General features: G+C 39.1%; 1 protein-coding gene across 1 annotated transcript; it reads right to left on the reverse strand.

Annotated features, from left to right (window-relative positions):
* Positions 1–349: 349 nt before the first annotated feature.
* LOC119738638 (hepatocyte growth factor receptor-like) lies at positions 350–8,182 on the reverse strand. The gene is made up of 11 exons (XM_038213548.1): positions 8,057–8,182; positions 6,819–7,046; positions 5,177–5,353; positions 4,256–4,460; positions 3,437–3,604; positions 3,065–3,145; positions 2,441–2,622; positions 2,077–2,186; positions 1,669–1,831; positions 1,065–1,201; positions 350–665 (listed from the first exon to the last, which is right to left on the reverse strand). The coding sequence occupies exons 1-11, from the start codon at positions 8,180–8,182 to the stop codon at positions 350–352; spliced, it is 1,893 nt and encodes a 630-aa protein (XP_038069476.1).
* Positions 8,183–21,197: the final 13,015 nt, after the last annotated feature.

Here is a 21,197-nt window from a genome sequence, read left to right on the forward strand (position 1 = left end):
TAAATTTTTAAGGTAAACAAGATATCGTTTCAATAAAATGAGCTTCATTTCATATTTATTTTGCAGAAAAATGCATATATGCACGTGCCATCTTTCCACTAAGAATATAACTCCTTTACAGGTATTCCAAAATATAATGTCAATTATGTAATGCTGGAAAAACCTGTGTACAATACGTTAAATACAATAACATTGCTAGCATTGTTTGTTCCTTCTAGTTTTCTGGCGATACCGACAGTCGTTAATTTCCTGATAACTTTTTTATATCAATGCTTTGTGCAGCTTGCAGGAATCTGTGCAGAAATTTCCAAATCAGCAAGTTATCATTTGCAATCAATTTGCACAGTACTTATCTAATGACAATTTTATTGACATAATCCAAGGGATCATGGGCGGCGGTCGCATGGCTCCCGCTGGTTTCTCCGTCACTACACGGGCCGTCAACACCAAAGGCAGTCTCCTGCTGCATCGGGACCAGATAGCTGTCGTCTGTGACACCAGGTTCTTCGCGATGTTTGATGGGTCGCTTACCAACCACACGCGCACTAGGAGCTGCTACGTAGTCACGGTCTCCCTCCAACAGTTCTTCCAGCTCGTTGGCAACTTGGACGAAGGTGCAACGTGACTTGGGGTTGTCCTGCCAGCAACGTACCATTATGCCGTAGCTGTATCAGTCAGCAAATGTAACAAGAATCATTAGATGCTGCATGCTTGATCGTATATCAAATTCTGTTTGCATTTTTACGTGAAACCCCCGACAATACACTTTCCATTATTACTGATTACTCGAGCACATTAACCCTACATTTTTGAGAGAAATGTTCGAGAATTGAGTTTCCCTTTTTTTCATTTGAAACCCCAAACAAAACACTCTTCACTGTTTCTCACAACTAGAGAGTGTTATACCTACTTTCAATTATGAAAAACCTTTGAGAGTAAAAAAGATACATTAAGAAAAATTTGAGTAAAATATATAAAAAGAATCATGCATACATTTACAGAAGTTAAAACGGCATTAGATGTGTTATTATTTAAAGGTAATGGTGACCGCTGTTTGAACATACATTTCTGGCGGGCAGTTCTTGGGAGCATCCATGCGTTGACCTCTCTTCAAGAAATCATACACATCTTGGTTGGGAATTCCTGGATACGGTTTTGCACCCTTACTGAAAATCTCCCACAGGAGCACACCGTATGACCACTGTAGAAAACCAAAGAAGACCAAAGAAGAGTGTAAGAGACCATTCTAATGATGTTTGTTCAATTGAGCTACCAAACAGTTGACATGAGCAAGCTGGAAAGGGTAGCCAAGATTAACGATAATTGACCAAACCACATTGTATTTGAGTCTTTATTGAACTGTTTAATGAGATCTTGTATCAAATTGAAACAAAAACGTTTATTACTAAGTTAACTTAGAAATCAGTTCGAGGTGGGCGTCTTAAGACGAAATACTCTAGCTAATGAGGGTCAGGCGCCTTGAAAACATATTCGATGTACATTATCAATAAATTGACGTTTCATGACCGGACATCGAAGTTCATGTAATTTCTCTTCGAAGGATAGTTCCACAGAACACAAAGAGATGTGTTTTGCTTTCTTTTTCCGTTAAGATCTTTATCTAAACATCATCTAACATTCCAATCAAAGATGGATTTAATTGCGTACCACGTCAGTCCTGGCGTTGTACACTCGACGTTCCATGGACTCGGGAGCCATCCATTTGATAGGCAGCTTAGCCTGGGCATCGCCGCTTGTGTAGTAATCCGATTCGTGCATGTCACGGGATAGTCCAAAATCCGCTATCTTCACCAGAAGATCACTGTTCACCCTAAAGAGGTAGTTAAACGTTGATCTTACTTTGGGGTCACATCATTTAAGAATTGCAATGCCATTAATTCGAACTCTGGAGTTAATTCAATGAATGCATGTCCCTTGGTATCTCTGGTGCATTAAAATTATTTTCGATGAAACAGCTGACCGATTTCTCGTAACATTCATTTTGCTTTTACTCAAACACACATATAAAGACATGTGTAAAAGCCCCTGATGATAAAGAAGAGAAGATACACTTACATGCAATTTCTGGCCGCAAGATCTCTGTGGACAAACTTGTGCTGAGCCAAGTAACTCATACCGAGTGCGGCATGTGAGGCAAACCTCATCAGCAGAGATGTCGCCAAGGTCTAAATTGAAAGTAAAAACCTCCAATGAATAAATAAATACCACACTCAGAACAAAACACATGACATACTGTTTACGAAATGGGACAGCATTTTGTTTAATAAATCTCGTGAGTGAACTATTAATTATCAAACGTAACAACATCTACCAAAATCACCATTAAGTCAGTTCCAAACTCATGCCACTCATCACCATTTCTTTTATCAAACCTTCCTCTATTTATTATTATCGACATTGATCGCTTTTGACTACATACCTGTTTCTTCTTGACCAGATATGTCTTGAGGTCACCGTTGGCCATGAAGGGTATCACCACCAAGGGGTTTTTGACCGCGTCAAAGGTCAACCCCAGAAGCCCCAGCACGTTGACATGGTCGAAGGTTTTCATGATCAGGCCTTCCTCCAGGAACTTCACCACATTTTTCGGGTCCGAGGTGTCTACAAGCAAAAATAAGGCATTTATATGTGTTAACTGGCACGCCCAACTTACATTTGGCCAAGCTACTACACAAAAACAGGAACTTGTATTTCAACTTATTTTCATCACCACAGAAATGCAATAACCCAGAGACACATTCAATTCAGTTCAAGAACATTTTACAACCAACAACTCGCAATTCTGAATGAAAAGACTCTTTCGGCTCTTTCATTCAAGATGCACATTGATTAACGTTTTTTCGTTCCTCTTTCTCGGTATAAGGTCATCCAACACCTCTTCTGTAACTCTAATCAGCAACAAGTATAATCAAGACCAAAATGCATACCATTCTGAAATGGGCCCTTTTTTAACCGAGGAACAACTTTTCAATGCTTTGTTTTGAATCCATGATACTGTCATAGAAAACATCTCTCACAAATGGCCGACATTCTCATCACCAACCTTGCACTGTCTTTACGGCCACAATTTGATCTTCCCCTGACGTATCGTGTAGAACAGCTTTCAGTACACGCCCAAATGCACCTGTAAAATGTATTCAAGTGTTTTATACTCATCTTTGCTGATTATCTTTTGCTGGTACTGAAGAACTAGCCAGCTGGCAGACCAACCGACCTACCGACTTACTAACAGACCCAGCGACTGGCCGAGTCCAAATAATTTCCTAAAGGTCGAAACGTGAAAATGTGTTTCAATCACGCCAATAACGGTTTGCACACACAGCCCCTTTATGTAGGTCTCTCCTTCTCAGGTAAAATAACAGCTTACACTTTGAACTCATGAAACGTTCATTGTTTTCTCGAACAAAGTCACTACCTTGTCCGAGAGTCTCTCCCAATTCCAGTTGGCTGAAGTCGATGTGAACGTCGTCGGGAACGAAGCTGACCTTGTTGTTCAGGACAATGCGCTTTTGTTTTGGCTGAGCAGATTCCGACTGTTTCTGGGATCTATACCACCTGCGTCTTTTGACGTGGGAGTCAACTTCTGAAGAAAAGAGATACAATGTCACATTAACAGTAAATAACGTAATATAGTGGTAAGTTTACGAGCACGTTCAGGCTTACAAATCAACAGACAAAACAACCTTTGCATGCTACACAAGATTCACAAGTTGTCTAAAATGGCAAACACAATCTTGACTAAAGAGTTCTACATTTATTTTTGTTTTTGTAGGGAAATTTGTTTCATCCTGTCTACAACTTGACAATTTACAGTCAAATGAGGAGCACGCCATTTGAATTCTTTTGCCATGTATTTTACCATCTAAACCGGCTGCCCGTTAGCAGCCATCTTGAGAGTTTTTTTTTTAGAAGTAGAACATAATTCAATACAGAGATTTACAGCTACGTACTGTTTTTTTTTCTTCTAAACTATCATAATTATGTTTGAAAATAAAGAATTGATATGTTGCCGGTATACACTAGTGATGAAGGATAATTGGCTTTGAAATTTTAAAGGGTTTCGTGATGTTTACCATTTCGCCGTCTTGCAATCAAGTGATTTTAACTTACAAGAGCATACTTATATAGACTGAGATGATACTCTCTCTTCACCGCAGTTTTGTGCACCTGTTTCTAGCACTCAGGAATTAAATATTCGAGTAAACTGAAGTCATCTCTTGCCACCAGCACTTACCGAGATGAATCGCCACTATCCTGCCCAATAGTCTTCGGTCGTGGGTGCGCTTCCTTTGCAATTGTTTGCAATACACAAAGGTAGCAGCGAGCAGTATTGCCATGGAGAGTGGAATGACCAAACTCGGTACAAGTATAGCGACAAGTGGCACCGTACTGGGATAGACCAAATAGCCCAACCTGAATTTCAAGTTATTGTGGCGAACCTATGGAATAACACAAATGAAATAATAAACTATTCAACATAGACTTGAATAAACGATTCAACAACTGACATAAACTTAACCAATTTGTTAATGTCGACGGTATAATAATCACTTTTGAAGAAACAATCAACAATGACAAAGTAGTGTAATTACGTTTTGGGGAGAACTGGCCGAATTTTGGGTGTTTTTTGAACTTTTCGGATTGAGTAATACAGATGTTCAATCAATCTGAGGAACAATGTTCAAACATAGCTTAATAATATTCAATCCTAGATGCGCCGCTTTTCTTGGTCATTTTACAGCCAGAGGGGTCTTCTCTTTAGATTTCAGGAGTGTAATGACCGAATATTATGAAATTCTTTGACCGGAGAAATACTGATTCCAATTTTCTAATTGGTTTACTATTCATAATGTTAAAAACAATTGAACAAAAACTGAGAAAGAACTTCACATTTACAAGGTTGTACTTAAACTTTTGTTGAAAAGCTTCAGAAAAACTTCATTTTTTTAAGGTGTTTTTAAGGATAATATCAAATTAGCACAATAAAAAATTACCCGCAAGTCTGTAAAGGCGTACAGTGGCAGATCTATACGGGGAGGGTAAGGGGATAAATCTCCCCCTTGGGGCCGCACAAGAAGGAAAAATCTCGAAAGAAAAGAACAATTTACAGCTACCCCCCCCCCTCAATTCAAAAATTGATCCGCCCCTTACTTACCCATACCACAGGCAGACCTTTCCCGGTATCTCCTCCCATGTAGTCATCGGCTGCTGGTGCCTCCTCGGGCAATTCACATACGAGTGCTGAATCAGTGATCAGGCTAACGGGACATCTCTCTACGCCGATCTTCACGATGATTTCTCCCTCTGAGATGGCGCTGTCAATCCGCTCGCCCTGTTGAAACATCCACAGGTAATTTAAGTTAAATTGTTTTAAAGGAAATGTATTGGTATCTGCATTGGTATATTTCGGAAGAGTTTAGTCTTTTCGGTTGTGACAATTAATGCTCAACACTTTTATTTATTTCTAAATACGAAGGTCATATGGCTGTATCACACGTAAGAATTTTTGTCGTTTTTCATGTACATGTACTTCTACACACCGTGTGAGGACTGAGGTAAAAAAAAAATCTCAACTTTTATTTCACATCACATTTACATTTGCTTTTGCAATGACTGATCTGAGTTTGATATGAAATTTTGTAACTCAGCAAGAGTTACCAAGATAGGCCTAGTGTATTTTGGGAAGATCCACTTGATTCAGGAGGAAGAGATATCAACTTAAAGTTATCTTGAGTCACATATGAGAGGTGTTTCACTTGGTTACAGCCCAATAGTCCGAAGGTTCGATAGTCCGAAGGTTCTTTAGTCCGAAGGCTCAATAGTCCGAAGGTTCGATAATCCGAAGGTTCGATAGTCCGAAGGGCCCATTAGTCCGAAAATAGAATGAGGTTAATTATTCCGAAGGTTCGATAGTCCGAATAGACGATAGGGTTCGATAGTCCGAATTGACAATAAGGTTCGATAGTCTGAATAGATGATAAGGTTCGATAGTCCGAATATATGGTAGGGTTCGATAGTCCGAATTGACAATAAGGTTCGATAGTCCGAATTGAGAATAAGGTTCTTTAGTCCGAAGGCTCAATAGTCCGAAGGTTCGATAATCCGAAGGTTCGATAGTCCGAAGGGCCCATTAGTCCGAAAATAGAATAAGGTTAATTATTCCGAAGGTTCGATAGTCCGAATTGAGAATAAGGTTCGATAGTCCGAATGGGCAACACGGTTCGTTAGTATGACACTTCGGACTATCGGACTTTACTGTTGATTCGGACTATCGGACCTTATTGTCGATTCGGACTATCGGACCTTTTTTGTCGATACGGACTATCAGACCTTATAGTCTTTTCGGACTATCGAACCTTGTTGTCAATTCGGAATAAGGAACCTTCGGACTACTGAACCTTATTTTCGTTTCGGAATATTAAACCTTCGGACTGATTAGCCTTATTCGAAATTCGGACTATCGAACCTTCTGATAAATGAACCTTTGGACAAATGAACCTTCGGATTATTGAACCTTCGGACTATTGCATCAAATGTTCGGATTAACGAACCTTATTTCATTTTCGGACTAACGAACCCCCTCTTATGGAAATTTTGTGCATTCGGACTATCGAACCTTCGGACTAAAGAACCTTCAGACTATCGGACCTTCGGACTATCGGGCGGCCCCCGTTTCACTTTACAAAGCACTGTATAAGTGTGCTTCGTGCACGTTAACCGACAGGACCCATATCTATATACAGATAGAAAAAAACGATGATAGGACAGGCGCATAGAATAAGACACGCTATACCAACCGTGATATTCAAGGTTTCTCCTTCTTTTTCCTTCATACCACCTTCAAATTTGTTATACAGTGGATCCTCAAAATACTCCAAGTCGGCATCGTTATCCTCAGACCATGTCAACAGTTGAGTGACCCCATCCATGATGAAGCCAAAGGTCAAGTTTTCATTGCTCATGTCGAGGTCTGTTATGTTAGGAGACGGGCACCGCATCTCTGATGCAGATTCACCTTGACATTCCTGCAAAATAAAGACCCACATCAGTCAGTTGACAATTCAGTTGACAATTGCACCCCTCTTTGTTTCTACTTCAAAACAGAAATGTGTTTAATGATGTAATGGCTGTCATTCTTTACATAGTACCCTTATTGCAATGTTCACATTTAAAGTGGTCGTTTGCGGTAACTTAGCAAAATAGAAGTTTTAAATGTTTCCTAATTATATATGCTGGAAGAGTGGAGCAAGTAGATATAATAAGGGAGGTTGAGCAAGGATAGGACAGATATAAAATCGTTTATACAGATAATAAGTATAACACATTTCTCACCTCATTTGCATTAGTGACAACGATTTGACGGTTTCTACTTGTGTTTAGAAAAGTGCCAGTAACCGTCAACATTCGACCACCCCTGACAATTAAAATACCGATAGCAAATACTGAAAATATATTCTATACACTGAAAGATATGGGCTGGGTAACACCACTCTAAACAATTTAGAAATGCACGAACATGTTCACTTTCAGATATTTGAGCAAATGACATTTGGAAGTTAAGAATAAAGCATAATAGTTCACTGTTCACTCAGTTAACAGTTGTCTTCAAGAATAAAGCATAATAGTTCACTGTTCACTCAGTTAACAGTTGTCTTCAGTAATAAGAAGATTTGTATTAGTCTGCTTCTGAAAACAGCCATGCATAAACTTGGCTGCAAGCTTGCTACTTGACAGCGTATCGCGTATCTAACAACAGAAACATAACATTTCACTAATACCAGGACCATTTTCTGGTTTGTGTATATACCAAAAAAACACTATACCAAAAAGCTATATTTAAAACACAGACATTTTCATAGGACAATAGAGGCTGTAATAAAAACTAGGTAGATATAATGTGGTCGATACAAATTGAAGTATATACCAAAAACACTATATACCAAAAAAGCTATACAAACTAGCCCATCATGTTAAAACAGATGAAGACAAAAAAAATCATGCAGACTCACGAAACGATGCTTTTAAGAGGAGAGACCTCAGTAATGGTGGGATTCTCAGTGTACGTGTACAGATCTGCTGAGGTTCTCATGGCTCCATCGAAGGAGACTTTCACAACACCTTGATATCCAACTTGGCCAGCAGTGGTTGTGCATTCTAGCATGGATTCAACCGGTTTGCTTTACAATTTGGGAAAGAAAAAAATCACTTGAGACAGAGGCCATGTAAAGTTTTCTGCAGAGACGTAAACGTGAATTCATCTCTGTTTATGATGCTCCTTAATACTGAATAGATGTAAAGCAATTATTTTTCAAGGTAATTGGAAATTGGACAGGATAAAGTAGTTTTTTATAATGAAATATATAACTAACAAAAGCCGTTCCACAAAGGTGGGAAAGGAAAACCTTTTTAAGAAAAATTTAAGCAACTGAAGCTTGATAGAGATCCAAATGATCTTGTTAAAACAAGAAATTGTACCGATGTTGGGGAGATCCCTCTTTTTCCTGAATTAATAATTATCGTACAAAACACTGTTATTTGTTTCCAATGAATGCTTCAATAAATGTCATTCCACTAAGGGAAAAATTAGACAATGCTTCGATTTTTGCCGTATGCGCAACAAATTGAATAATGACGTGTATTAAGAAAAAGGCACAATACCTTATTGTTATGCTGCAAGGATTGTCGCCGATGAACGCTTCAATATTGCGTCCTGTGTTGAGAGCTGTGCCATTCACACTAACTGCCGTCCCACCGGCTTCTGGGCCAAGGCGGGGTTGGAAATGTGTAATCGATGGGTCCTGTTAACAAAATACATCTTATAAAAACAATTTTAGAACTGTGTTTGTCTCTTACACAATTTCTACAACAATAATATTATTCAAATTAGGTTTTGCCCTTCACCGACGTTTAAACACTGTATACTCAGTGTGTAACCTCCCGAGTAAAAGTTTGAGTCCCACCCGAGTGATTTTTTCCAACTTTCACTCGGGAGGTAACACACTGAGTATACAGTATTTAAACGTCGGTGAAGGGCAAAACCTTATTTGATTTATATCATCCCGACGCAAAATTCCATCTTATATAAAAAATATGCGGTACCCGCTGCTATGTACATCAGATTCGAACCAGCCAACCGATCCCGTTAGCTCGGTGGTTGAGTGCATGGTAAGACATCTGCACTAGAAAGCAGGAGGTCGTGGGTTCGAGTCCCACCCGAGTGATTTTTTCCAACTTTCACTCGGGAGGTTACACACTGAGTATACAGTGTTTAAACGTAGGTGAAGGGCAAAACATAATTTGATTTATATCACCCCGACGCAAACATTCCATCTTATAAAAATTATATTATTGTTGGAATAAGTATTTTCTAGTTACACGTGCATAGAATCCTCGAGTATTATTGATTTTAAATATTTTGACGTTTCAAACGTAAATCTGACCTACGTTTTAGGAAATTCACTCAAATGCCTGGGATTTTCCCAAATATCCTCAACTCAAACATAAATGTTTTGGTATGAGATTATCAACTAATGCAGCTAAAATATATGTTATTATTGCTCCAGCTGACATAATGTGGTGCCGAACTGCTAGGAAGGGAACATTCGTGAACAGATCTGGACCTCATTCTTGATCATTCATTCCGTGATTGCTATTTCAGTGTAAAAACATTTTCTTGGACGCTTGTTCATTTTCCAAGCTGGACCTCAGTGGCTGAGTCAGTGTAAACGAGTGCGTGCAGGACGTGACTTACTTTGAATTTGAAGTTGACTGTTCCTGAGCTGTGCTGCAGTGTAGTACCATCTGCACCCGTGACTGTTAAAGTAACCAACTCAGCTTCTTCACTTTCTGGTCTCGTTCTGCAGCTGACACTGAAATATAAAGTGATAATGTGACATTAAGACAAAGAGGTTGAGCAAAACCTTATCCACTATGTACACTTTTAAAATTTTACAATGTTCCACAACATGGCAACAAAAGTACAAGGTAATGTCCTTGCATAAAGTATGATTTGACCCTACCTTGCTCCAATTTGGTAGGCTGAGCTTAATCCAGCCAGATCACAGGGCTGATTGCCAACCATCACTGACACGACATCCTCAAATCTCCGACCGATATCAGTTCCCATCACATCTATAACTGTGTTGCCTTCAATGGGCCCAGTCAAGGGAAATACCTAATGCGTGATTTTGGAAACATAATAACATAACACACAAAAACAAGTGCATGTAACATGAAACAAGCATTTCAATACAACACATTATTAGTAAAGATGCATTGGTAAATGCTCTTGAAAGACAACTTGTTCAGCTTGGTGGCTCATATGCAGTCATCCATAATATAAGCCTACTTTATAGACCATACACCTTTGCTTATGCAGTCATACGAATTGGGGTTTTTCATCTCGCACATGACTAAATTTCCCTTTTTTACCTTGTCACAAAGGCAGGTCAAATGGATACAAGGTGTGCTTCATTTGGAGGCAGTAGTCTTCCATACTTCGTGATAAATATGGATAATTACAAACACGTTGACAAGTAACCTCGCCTGGAATATTAATAAAGAATATTCAAGCGAATAATATTCAGCTGGAGAGTTTATGGCTTACCTCACTCAGAAGTGGATCAGGGCAGTTCAATCCGTTATCCAAAGTCACCATATTTTCACTGCAAACTTCATTCAGTTTGCAAACACCAGATTCGCTTGGCATGGCACCACACCAAACACATTCGAGCGCTGGGCGGGCTGTAACACAACGGCTGCAGTCTGGCTTCTGGACTTCACACTTGTACAACGTTACTGTTTGATATGAGCAGAATACAAGATAATCTCATGTCTTTCAACTCGGCATTTTAAAGAACAACCTCCAAGTCAAAACTGTTGATAACAAACGATGAAAAGCATATGAAGATTTTTTTTTAATAACGCGATATACCCATTTCAAAAAAAGTAATTTGCACGGTTCTGAACTTTAAAGAATATTAAACAAACATCATTTCGCTTTATTGTATTCTTAAATTCGATACTGACTTTGGGCAGCCAGGAGTGGGTGTGATTCTAAAAGGTAACAAACTGACGTTTTTCACGTTTTGGAAATAATCTCATATTATATATAATAATATAATTATGCAATTAATTCAGAATATGAGCTGATCAAACGTTGGCATATCTCTCCTCTGGACAGACTGTTTCGTACCATAAGGCACTCATCTGCTGATAAGTGCCTTATGGTACGAAACAGTCTGTCCAGAGGAGAGATATACCAAAGCTTGATTAGCTCATATTCTGAATTTATGGCATGATTATAGCTCTACAGAAATGTATCGAGCACTGTGAATTTTGACAGAAGACGATTTCATTGGATAATAATATAATTATGTATAAATATTTTAGACTGACGAAATCGTAAATCTCCTCAAATTATTATCAATCGGTCCTTATTCCTTACCATCAAATTCATGTATGTCGTCCAGGATGTGCAAAGCACCGCTTGTGTCAGTCCATGAAACAGACAGTCCCACTTCCAGCTCTGGTTCATCATCGGAGAGGTAAGTGTACTGTTCAAGGCAAGCAAACAATCACCTGTTAGTATGCATAATAAGTGATTACTTTCATTCTTATATAAAAAAAGAACCACATTAGCAATCCAAGTCACAAAATAAGTTGGAATTTAACTTACAGCCTTATCTTGGCATGTGATCCTATCTCCAATGCGTTCTGCATTAATAGCCTGAGGTGATCCCTCTACATCTAAGCTGCACCGATAGCTAGAAATCTGCACATGGGAAAAACACACGACTAATATTGATCTACACAGTTAAGTGAGTCAGGGAAGAGTAAATTTAAGATTTACTCGGCAGTATTAATCCCATCATATCTGCGTTTCATAGACTTCAGTGAAGGTCTTATAAAGTAAACAGCGTTCTTTAAAAGCTCAATACAATGCGATGCCAACATTTTTAATGCAGTTATTCAGCAAATCCAATAAAGGTTAACCGATATAATGTAGACATGCATAATGATTTGCATGCCACCAAAGGACAATTGCAGCTTATTATCCAAACAACATTAACCTATATCTAAGCGCATGCAATGTTTACGATGATATACATTTGCAAACTGCACCGGGCCCACCTCAAGTGCATACGGTCCAAAAGATCTTCTTATCAAACAATAAATGATAACTTCGCAATTCACTTTGCATTGAATGTCATAAAGAAGGTCAGATATCTAGACTAATAGCATTATAGCAAACTATTTTATTAAGTATCCCAAGGAGAAATTGTAATTTGTCTTCGAGAAAGAATTAAACAAAGTGTTAACTGGACTCAGAAAAATTATGAACAATGTCACTATCAGGCATTGACGGGGGAATTTTCTGATAGACGGGGCTTAACGTGGACATCAGTTACAAACTGACATTGTTTTTCCCCAGCCATTGATAAACTAACCTCAGCTTCGTCTGGCAGGTTTGTTGTCATGACAGTGATGCTCCTCATAATGTTATTAGGAAGCAGAACTTCAGCAGTCTGGTTCAGCAGCTGAAGGCAAAACTCAGGTCCTGTGACTGCAGAGGCGGTTGGATTCTGTAGGTAAACGCCAACAAACAACAAACTATGTCATGACCTCCCCAAAAATATACATCTGCTTCGATTTGAACTTATGATCTACAGAAAGCTGATAGAAATTATCTAGTGTCCAAAATATAAATGTGATTTCAGATACTTCCAAGTGTACATGACAATTAGTGTCATTTTCAATACCTACTGCGCAAAATACACAATATTCATCTACATATAGGATTCTACAATCAAGAAATTTAAGTAAAACGTTTTTTTTTTCTTCAAATTTTGTCTTGGCTTAGCTCGTATATTTTTGTTCTCACGTTATCTCCAGTAATGATGATTTCATTAGGTCGTGTGCATGTGGAGCTTTCATGAGTACATCTGTTCTCAAACACACACCAATCACAGGCCCAGCGACTACCAACACAGGATACACAGCTACGAAAACAACCAAAGAGAATTGCATATATTCAAAGATTAAAAAAATCATCGGCAAATCTATACAACAAACAACCTAATAGAAAACACATTGAATTTCAAAAACAGCTGATTAATAGGGTATATAAACACAAATACTCACGAAGTGTGCGTTGAACACTCATAGAAGTAGAAGTCGGTGTCTATGAACTGAACTGAAGTTTCAGATGACTCGACACCCAAATCTACGTGTACTGCATCATCTAAGCAATAAATAAGAACAAGCCTCTGCATTTATTAGTTGAAACAGACAATTACAAAAACAAGCGTGCATTTTAAACCGATTTTTGTGAGTACCAAAAGCAGACATCATTTTCATGCTAACAATAAGCACGTCAGTGTACCATATTGTACTGCCTATGAACACATTTCTCTGTTGATATCCTTATGATTGGTCCAATTATGCGATTGAATGAAAAATGACACGCTGGTTCACAAGCATCATTTCATTCTAGAATGGACAAGAAGGAAACTACAATTCGACTTTTTGAAGGTTTGCTCTGTATATTTTTGCCATTAATCAATTCATATGGATGTCTCTTATTGCACTTACCTCCTTGTGGAATGGTAGGTATCCCATCACTAGGAGGTGACGTACACTCCAGCACTTCATCATTCTTCGTAGCTGGAGATGCAAATGACCCGAAATGACATTCATAACTCTGGCCTGTCCCTAGATCGGGTAACTGCTGCACAGTCAGGATGATCTTAAAGAGAAAGTAAAACATATATATGTATATATTTCATTAATATTCAAGGAACTCCAAGAGTTAGCCTCAGTGTTTAAGGGATACTATAGACAGAGTTTAAATAACATTTGGTGAGCTCAAAATGACTGAGAATGAGCGACAGGTATAGTACATGAAGGACAACATTCTGTATCATTCTAACGCATGACAAAATATTTTCTTGAAGAGTCAGAAATTTCCAAACATAATAAAGATGGTGTGACATTGAATATACAGATCTCTGTACAAAACCAAAATTCGTTAAGAGTACAAAAAACAATTGCATACAATATTTACCCATAACAATTAAGAAGGCAAAGTGCATGAAACAATAATGTGTAATTATACACATATCAAAATCTATTTAAAGGCTGGAGATCCCGGGGAAGCAAAAATAAAATTGTTAGGCCCAATGTCGATTGAACTAAAGGCGTTGCATAGACGTATACATGTAATATTTTCACATCCCTAGGCATATCTGGAGTAGGGGGGGGGGATGGGGGGGGGGGGTACGAGACCAAACCCAATAATCTCGCCCCCCTCTCTCTCCCTTTGGCCACGCCCCCCACCCGCCCCCTCCCAATGATCTCTCCCTCCCAATATCTCAGTCTCAGCCCCAAGCCAAAACCGGGGCTCAATATCTCTCGTCTTGAAGATCTCTCTCTAGCCGGTGAGTCTGATCGCTTATAAATCCAAAATAATGACCTCATCTACAAAAAAAAAATAATAAATAAAATATTATATTAATATATAATAAATGGTGACTACGATCAAGCCAATCGTTAAGGGATTTTCTAGATGGAATAAAGCGACGCTGCGCGATTACGCCCAGCGATATGATATACCGTACAATCAAAATGTTACTCTTACGCGTAAAGTCTACATCAACGGGATAAAAAACCACGAAGCTCGATTTAAAAACTTGAGGAAAAAGACTCTACATGAGCTCAAACAGATTGTAGACGATAACGATCTAGAATATAACCCGTCGGGTTATAAAGGTCGATTTTTGAAAAAAGATTTACTCTCGGCGATTCAAAACTCTAGGCAACCCGACGATTTTCAAGAGGCTGAGTTTAGAGCGACGAGGAGATTTAGAAACAACTTTAGAAACTGGGAACTGATTCCTAGACTTTTTAACGACGATTTAGTCAGATTTTTTGATACGCACAAAGATCAAATTGTAAATAAAATCAAGTCAGAATTGAGAGAGCTAAGAGGTTTAAAAATGGAGCTCACAATCAAAATAAAATACGAAAAAACCAAACCGGATGGTACGATCGAAACGATCGAAGCTACACATTATACCGATCAGAGAGTCGTTTTAAATCAAGGTCAAATAAAACAGGTTTTAAAAGAAGACATCGACCAGATATTTAGAAAGGATGAAAGGTATACGAATCAAGGATCGGGTTGGGTTTTAAAAAAGATAATGGCGTTGTATATCAACATCAACAGGTTTAACCCCGTGAGAGGTAGTTCTTACATTGACCTACCCCCGCATATTAAAAGAAAACAGGCGATGATAAACATCAAAAACAAAGACGACGAGTGTTTGAGATGGTGTTTGAGAGCTGCTCTTGGCTTGTATACGGATAAAGTAAAACATAACATAAAAAACGATCCCAAATATAGACCTCGCGAAGAGAGACCTAGTATTTACACCAAAGACGACGGACTCAAATTTAAAGGCGTAGACTTTCCGACACCGATCGACCAGATACCAAAGATAGAAAGACAAAATAATTTAACGATAAACGTATACGGTTATGAGGGAGAAATATATCCGTTATACGTGTCTAAAAACTATAAAGCAGAGTCACGACCTATCGATCTGTTTTTGTTTTCTGAGGGCGACAAGCATCACTACTGCTGGATAAATAATTTTTCGAGATTGATTTACAACGTAACAAAACATAAAAGTAAGAAATATTTTTGTCGAAGGTGCCTGTGTCATTATAGAACGCAATTAAAATTAGATAGACACATGACCGATTGTAACGGTATAGATACACATCCGTCAAAGATTGTATTTCCTACCGCTAAGCGAAAATATGTAAATAACGAGTGGATAGTCGACGAAAAAGATGTGCCAATATTAGAATTTAAAAACTACAGGTTTAAACAAAAAGCACCGTTTGTAGTTTACGCCGACTTTGAATCGATATTAGAAAAAAACTCGGACGCTAAAAAGAACAACACGCAAAAGACAAACATTCACAAAGCAAGCGGTTACTCGTTGGTAGTAGTTAGATGCGACGGCACCAATGCGTATCAAGAGACTTATAGAGGTAAAGATGCTGTATCAAAGTTTGTACATAAAATGTTAAAAATACAAAGCGACATAAATTGCATATTTAAAAAACCCTAACCCATGAAATTTAACGAGCGAGCTAAAGAACATCATGATAAAACAAACACGTGTTGGATTTGCGAGAAACCAATTTATCCCAATTACTCGAGCAACTGTCAGTGCCAGAAACCCAAAAAACCAAAAACAGAAAAACAAATAAAAGAACATCAGTACGAAAACAAAAATGGATTTACCGAGTATAAATGCCTCGAATGCAAAAAGAAAATCAACAAATTTAGAAAGGTGAGAGATCACTGCCACGTCACGGGTAGATATAGAGGTGCCGCGCACGCCTACTGCAATCTAAAATTACAAGTTAAACCAGGTTTTACCCCCATACCGGTCGTCTTTCACAATCTGCAAAATTACGACGCTCACTTGATCATGCAGAGTATTTCAGAGTACGATGACAAGGAAATACAAGTTATCGCTAGAAATTCGGAAAAGTATATTTCGTTTTCGATCGGAAATATGCGATTTATAGACTCGTTTAATTTTATGGCGTCTTCGTTGGATAGATTATCTAAAGCTTGTCCGAGAGAGTCGTTTAAACTACTCAGAGAACTTTTTAATCGACAAAATATCGACTCGTTGTTACAAAAAGGAGTTTATCCGTATGAATACATGGACTCGTTTGACAGATTTCAAGAGACCAGCCTACCCCCCATCGAACAATTTTACAGCAGCCTAAAAGACGAAAATATATCGCGAGAGGACTACGACAGAGCTAAACTGACGTGGAACGAGTTTAAAGTTAAAAACATGGGGGAATATCACGATTTGTACGTCACTACCGATACGTTATTACTGGCATGCGTATTTGAAAACTTTAGGAAAACGTGTATTACAAACTACGCGTTAGATCCGGCTAATTACTATACAGCACCAGGATTGTCGTGGGATGCCTTGTTAAAACACTCGGAAGTTAAACTCGAACTATTGCAAGACGTAGACAAACATTTATTTTTTGAAAAGGCAAAAAGAGGTGGTATCTCGAGCGTGGGTGGTATGAGATACCACAAAGCCAATAACAAATACCTATCCGACCATAATCCAAACGAGCCGTCGAGTTACATCACCTACCTCGATGCAAACAATATGTACGGCTGGGCCATGAGTCAATACCTGCCGTACAAAGACTTTAAATGGGCGTCTACAAAAACGTTTACCGAGTCCAAGATATTATCTCTCAGGAAAACGTCAAACACCGGTTATTGCTTTGAAGTAGACCTCGATTACCCGGACAATCTCCACGACCTGCACAACGATTATCCCCTAGCGCCAGAAAACATCGTCATACCAAAAGAATGGATGTCTGATTATCAAAACGAATTATTGGATACCGAACCTAGTAGCAACGTGCACAAATTAACGTGTACCCTTAATCCTAAACAAAAATATGTTTTACACTACGTCACGTTGCAGTTGTATCTCAAACTCGGCTTGAAACTTAAAAAGGTGCATCGAGTGCTGCAATTTAAACAGGCTCCTTGGATGGCATCTTACATAGACAAAAACACGCAACTCAGAACAAAGGCGACCTCTGATTTTGAGAAAGACTTTTTTAAACTGATGAATAACAGCGTGTTTGGTAAGACGATGGAAAACGTCAGAAACAGGATTGACGGTTCCCTGCTCAGAGACAATAACGATGATGATCGAGATAAATACGAAAATATTATACAGAAACCGAGCTACAAAACGACGACGTCATTTTCAGAATGCGAGTTGTCATTTGTCGAAATGTACAAGACTAAAACCGTGTTAAACAAACCGATCTATTGCGGAGTGAGTATCTTGGATCTCTCAAAGACGCTGATGTACGATTTTTATTACAACCATTTGAAAGACAAGTACAAAGAGAAAATCAGGTTGATGTACACAGATACAGACAGTTTGGTACTCGTAGTGCACACTGACGACGTATACAAAGATATGCAGCAAAACGGACAACAATACGACCTTTCGAATTATCCGACGGATCATCCTTTGTACGATCCAACCAATAAGAAAGTGATCGGTAAATTTAAAGACGAGTTTGGAGGTAAAATAATCAAAGAAGTCGTTTGCATAAGACCTAAAATGTACTCCATTTTAACCGCTGACATCAACCTGAAAAAAGCCAAGGGTGTCACAAAATCGGTCACCTCTAAGAAATTAAAACACCGACACTATTACGACTGCATCTTAAACAAGAAATCTCATTACGAAACCATGACTCACATTAGATCGGAAAATCACATCCTTTACACCGTATCTCAAAATAAACTATCGTTGAGTCCGTTGGATACCAAGAGGTACATTTTACCGGACGGTATAAACACGCTCGCTTATGGTCACTACGGCGGTAATTGAGTGTCCTCGGGTACGACTTGAAGCTCTTGTCTCACAAAACTCCTTTTTGGGCCGTTTTGAAGGTAATAAAGAGTAGGACCCGTCGTGACTTTTTTACCGTTAATCTTTTTAAATTGACTCGTTCTTTTTTCAATGTTGAAGATGTCTACGCTCCAAATGGGATCCGTGGCTCTTCTCGAAGTTCCACCCTCTTGCTCGCCCGGGTAATATAAATATCTAACCATGGCGTCTTGTGGTAAATTCTGCTCTGTTGTTTTAATGGGGTTAGCTTTGATCACGCTGGGTAATCGCTCGACCCATTGCGTGTTTCTACTCTCGGGATTTAACATTTCTTGAGCGTACTGATGACCAAACAGTCTCTCGGCTAGCGTTCGATTAAATCTTTCTAAGATACCCTGCGATCGGTGGTTTCCGGGTTCGCCTACGATAATCTCGACGTTTTTTGAGGCCATCCATTTTTTAAATGCGCCCTTAAATTCGGTACCGGCGTCTACTCTCAACGTTTTGGGGTAACTCAAAGGCGATCTCGCGTAAATCTTGACGATAGCATCCCGCGTGGAATCCGCCGTTTTAGAAACCAAAGGTTCTGCTTCGTGGTATCGACTCGCAACGTCGACAACCGTCAAAGCGTATTTATAAGTCTTGCGTTTTACTTTATCCCAGGGTAGGTATAGCACATCCAATTGGTGAAAGTCGTTTGGTGTTTCAAACTCTCGCGAAGTACTCGTAGGCCTGGGTACATACGCAGGACCCGGCAGATTAATTTGCCAGATCGCTTGTTTTTTAAGCCAATCTCTGATTACCTTTTTATCGATTTTTGTTTTATCGTTTAAATGGTCGACGGCGCTTTCACCTCTCCAATAACCGCTCGGGCTATAATACAGTTTAGATAATTTTTGCATATTATTTAATATAAAAGACGTTTATAATAATAATTTGGTTAGCCTTGCTATGATGGTAGGAGGTGCGATCGTCAACGCTTTAGCTTTTACGGGTTCAAACTTTTTCTTTTCAAGTCTAAAACAGAGACACGAATTAGCGATAGAACAATTCGCGGCCGCCAGAGATAAGTGGCAACGAGAACGAACGAAATATCTAGATTTTCTTAACGAACGTATCAGAAAACAAAATGTCTCTAAAGAAACATTTTCCAACGTAGACCGAGCGTTGCGTTACTACAACGAGGTGAGTGGACAATCTACCGAACTACCCGTAGGACTGCAACGCGAACCAAAACTCGAAGATTTTTACGAGCCTAGCGACCAACAAATAGAAAAAGAACTGGCGTTTATCGCGGGAGGAACGCTTTTGGTGGGCCTATTGGCTTACAGATATCTTTAAATTTAAAACTCGTATAAATAAAATGAATGCGTACGGAAAAAAGCTCAATCCCAGCAGACTATTAAAAGTACCCAGATCTATCAAGGGTGAGAGAAAAGAGGTGGTCATTACCCACAATCCTAGTAGTGTATCGGCGGGGCAAACGCTGAGGGTCAAGTTTCCTCAATTGGGCGTAGACGACGTGATCGTACCCGGCACTTGTAAACTAGCTTTTAGTTTAGAACTCGAAGGTGGAAGCGACGGCAATAGAACCATTTTTGGCAATTTGGCCAGAAATTTAGTCAGTGAAATCAGCGTCAGACTTCAAGGTCACGAAATTATAAGTTATCGTAACGCCGACGTGTATCACAACTTTAAAGACAATTGGCTCAACAGCTCGGCAACTCGAAACATGGCGTACTCGGGCATAGAAAAAGAAAACGTGTCTAAACTAAGAACGGGGGCAAATGATGCTAACGCGGGTGCCAACAACGGTAAAGATCAAGCTATCGCGGATGCCTATGGTAACAGATATTGTATTCCCCTAGACATTGACATACTGACTTCGCATCACCCTTTTTACCCCAGCGGTTTAAAACAACCTCTGACGTACGAGATAAAGTTTAACGATCACGATAAAGTAGTCAACAGTTCAGATACGGCGGCGATGTATTCTATCTCAGACTTGTCTCTTGAATACGAAGTGGTGAACAACAGAGACCTAGCTATCACCATCAGAAATAAACACAAGGGGTTAATGCAATATCTGTTTGATAAAATCCACTCGCTAGAAGTTAGATCCGTCAACAAATCGGACACGCTTTGGAACGTCAGCGTCAATCAACCCATCAGGAGTCTCAAGGGTATTTTGTTTTTGTTTAAAGATCCCACGGAGAAAAGCCCGCAGCGATTTTATAATCCAAAACTAACCAAAACATCGGTTACTGTAGAAGGTAAACCCAATAAACTCTACAGTCAAGGCATGTTTCAATATCAACACTGGAACGAAATTATCAAGTTCTTTGGAGACAGCGATACCGAAAGCGGGCGCGGAGTATCCAAAGACTTAAATTTGATGGGTCTTGACCTCGGAGACTATCTAAAAAACAAGTACGGTCTGTGGCTCGATTTTAGAAGTAACGACGACAATTCCGCTCACGGATCCGGTAGGAAACTCGGAGACGGAGGAGGCATCAACGTTCAATTTAACAGAGAAGCCGAAAGTCAAGGTGACCTCACGATGTACGTCTTTTTGGTCATGGATGCTCAATTGAACTTGGAAGACGGGAATTTTAAATCTCTGTTAAGTTAAAATGACACAACCGCATTGCGCTTTAATCGTCGGCAAAACAAATTCGGGTAAAACCAAATGGATTTTGG

Source organism: Patiria miniata, unplaced genomic scaffold, assembly GCF_015706575.1.
Source record: "Patiria miniata isolate m_02_andy unplaced genomic scaffold, ASM1570657v1 HiC_scaffold_3, whole genome shotgun sequence".
Classification (NCBI taxonomy): domain Eukaryota; kingdom Metazoa; phylum Echinodermata; class Asteroidea; order Valvatida; family Asterinidae; genus Patiria; species Patiria miniata.

What these genes read in the sequence shown, in the direction of transcription:
- LOC119738638 (XM_038213548.1), bottom strand. Translation starts at nt 8,182, where the DNA reads ATGCTAGAATGCACAACCACTGCTGGCCAAGTTGGATATCAAGGTGTT. An exon ending in AAGGTCTGCCTGTGGTATGG is followed by an intron (nt 4,461 to 5,176) that starts GTAAGTAAGGGG and finishes GTTATTCCATAG; the next exon opens with GTTCGCCACAATAACTTGAA. An exon ending in CTTGCGGCCAGAAATTGCAT is followed by an intron (nt 1,832 to 2,076) that starts GTAAGTGTATCT and finishes CTACCTCTTTAG; the next exon opens with GGTGAACAGTGATCTTCTGG.